The sequence below is a fragment of the Neopelma chrysocephalum genome, unplaced genomic scaffold, assembly GCF_003984885.1.
Source record: "Neopelma chrysocephalum unplaced genomic scaffold, ASM398488v2 Primary Assembly neopelma1_185241, whole genome shotgun sequence".
NCBI lineage: Eukaryota > Metazoa > Chordata > Aves > Passeriformes > Pipridae > Neopelma > Neopelma chrysocephalum.
Window position 1 is genome coordinate 1 of NW_020938661.1, and position 859 is coordinate 859.

Genomic DNA, 859 nt, shown 5'->3' on the forward strand with positions numbered 1-859 from the left:
ATTTTCCCTTCCCTGACTCCCATTTTTCCCTGTTTTTTCCTGTTTTTCCCTGTTTTTCCCAGCTCTGGCCTCATTTTCCCTTCCCTGAATCCCGTTTTTCCCCATTTTTCCCCCATTTTCCCAGCCCTGATGTCATTTTCCCTCCCTTGATCCCGTTTTTCCGTGTTTTCCCTGTTTTTCCCAGCTCTGGCCTCATTTTCCCTCCCTTGATCCCGTTTTTCCGTGTTTTTCCCATCTCTGATGTCATTTTCCCTCCTTGATCCCATTTTTCCGTGTTTTCCCTGTTTTCCCAGCTGTGATCTCATTTTCCCTCCCTTGATCCCATTTTTCCGTGTTTTCCCTGTTTTCCCAGCTGTGGTCTCATTTTCCCTCCCTTGATCCCATTTTTCCCTGTTTTTCCCTGTTTTCCCATCTCTGATGTCATTTTCCCTCCCTTGATCCCATTTTTCCCCGGTTTTCCGTGTTTTTCCCATCTCTGATGTCATTTTCCCTCCTTGATCCCATTTTTCCATGTTTTCCATGTTTTCCCAGCTGTGGCTGTCAGCTGGTGCTGGTTCCGTCTGTCCGGGACGTTTCCCTTTGTCCGGTGTATCCACAGCCCCCGATTCCCATCCCGGACCTGCCCAAGGAGGACCGAGCGGTACCGACCCCCAATCCCCCCTTGCCCAGAAAAATAAACCCCCAATTCCCACAAATTGGGGCATTTCAAGGCAGTTTTGGGGGATTTCGGGGCGGGTTTGGGGTATTTCAGGTGGGGTTTGGGGTATTTGGGGGCAATTTTGGGGTATTTGGGGGCTGGTTTGGGATATTTCGGGGGGGGGGTTGGGGTATTTGGGGGCAGTTTGGGGGTGGTTTGAGG

At 50.5% G+C, this 859-nt stretch overlaps 1 protein-coding gene across 1 annotated transcript in view; it reads left to right on the plus strand.

Moving 5' to 3' along the window:
• Positions 1–531: 531 nt before the first annotated feature.
• Positions 532–859, plus strand: part of LOC113962812 (DNA polymerase alpha subunit B-like) — a gene marked incomplete at its 5' end in the record, with an annotated part of 3,051 nt that continues 2,723 nt past the window's right edge. The window contains one exon of the mRNA XM_027673585.1: positions 532–640. Coding sequence (XP_027529386.1) covers positions 532–640 — 109 coding nt within the window. The remainder of the gene's footprint in view (positions 641–859) is intronic.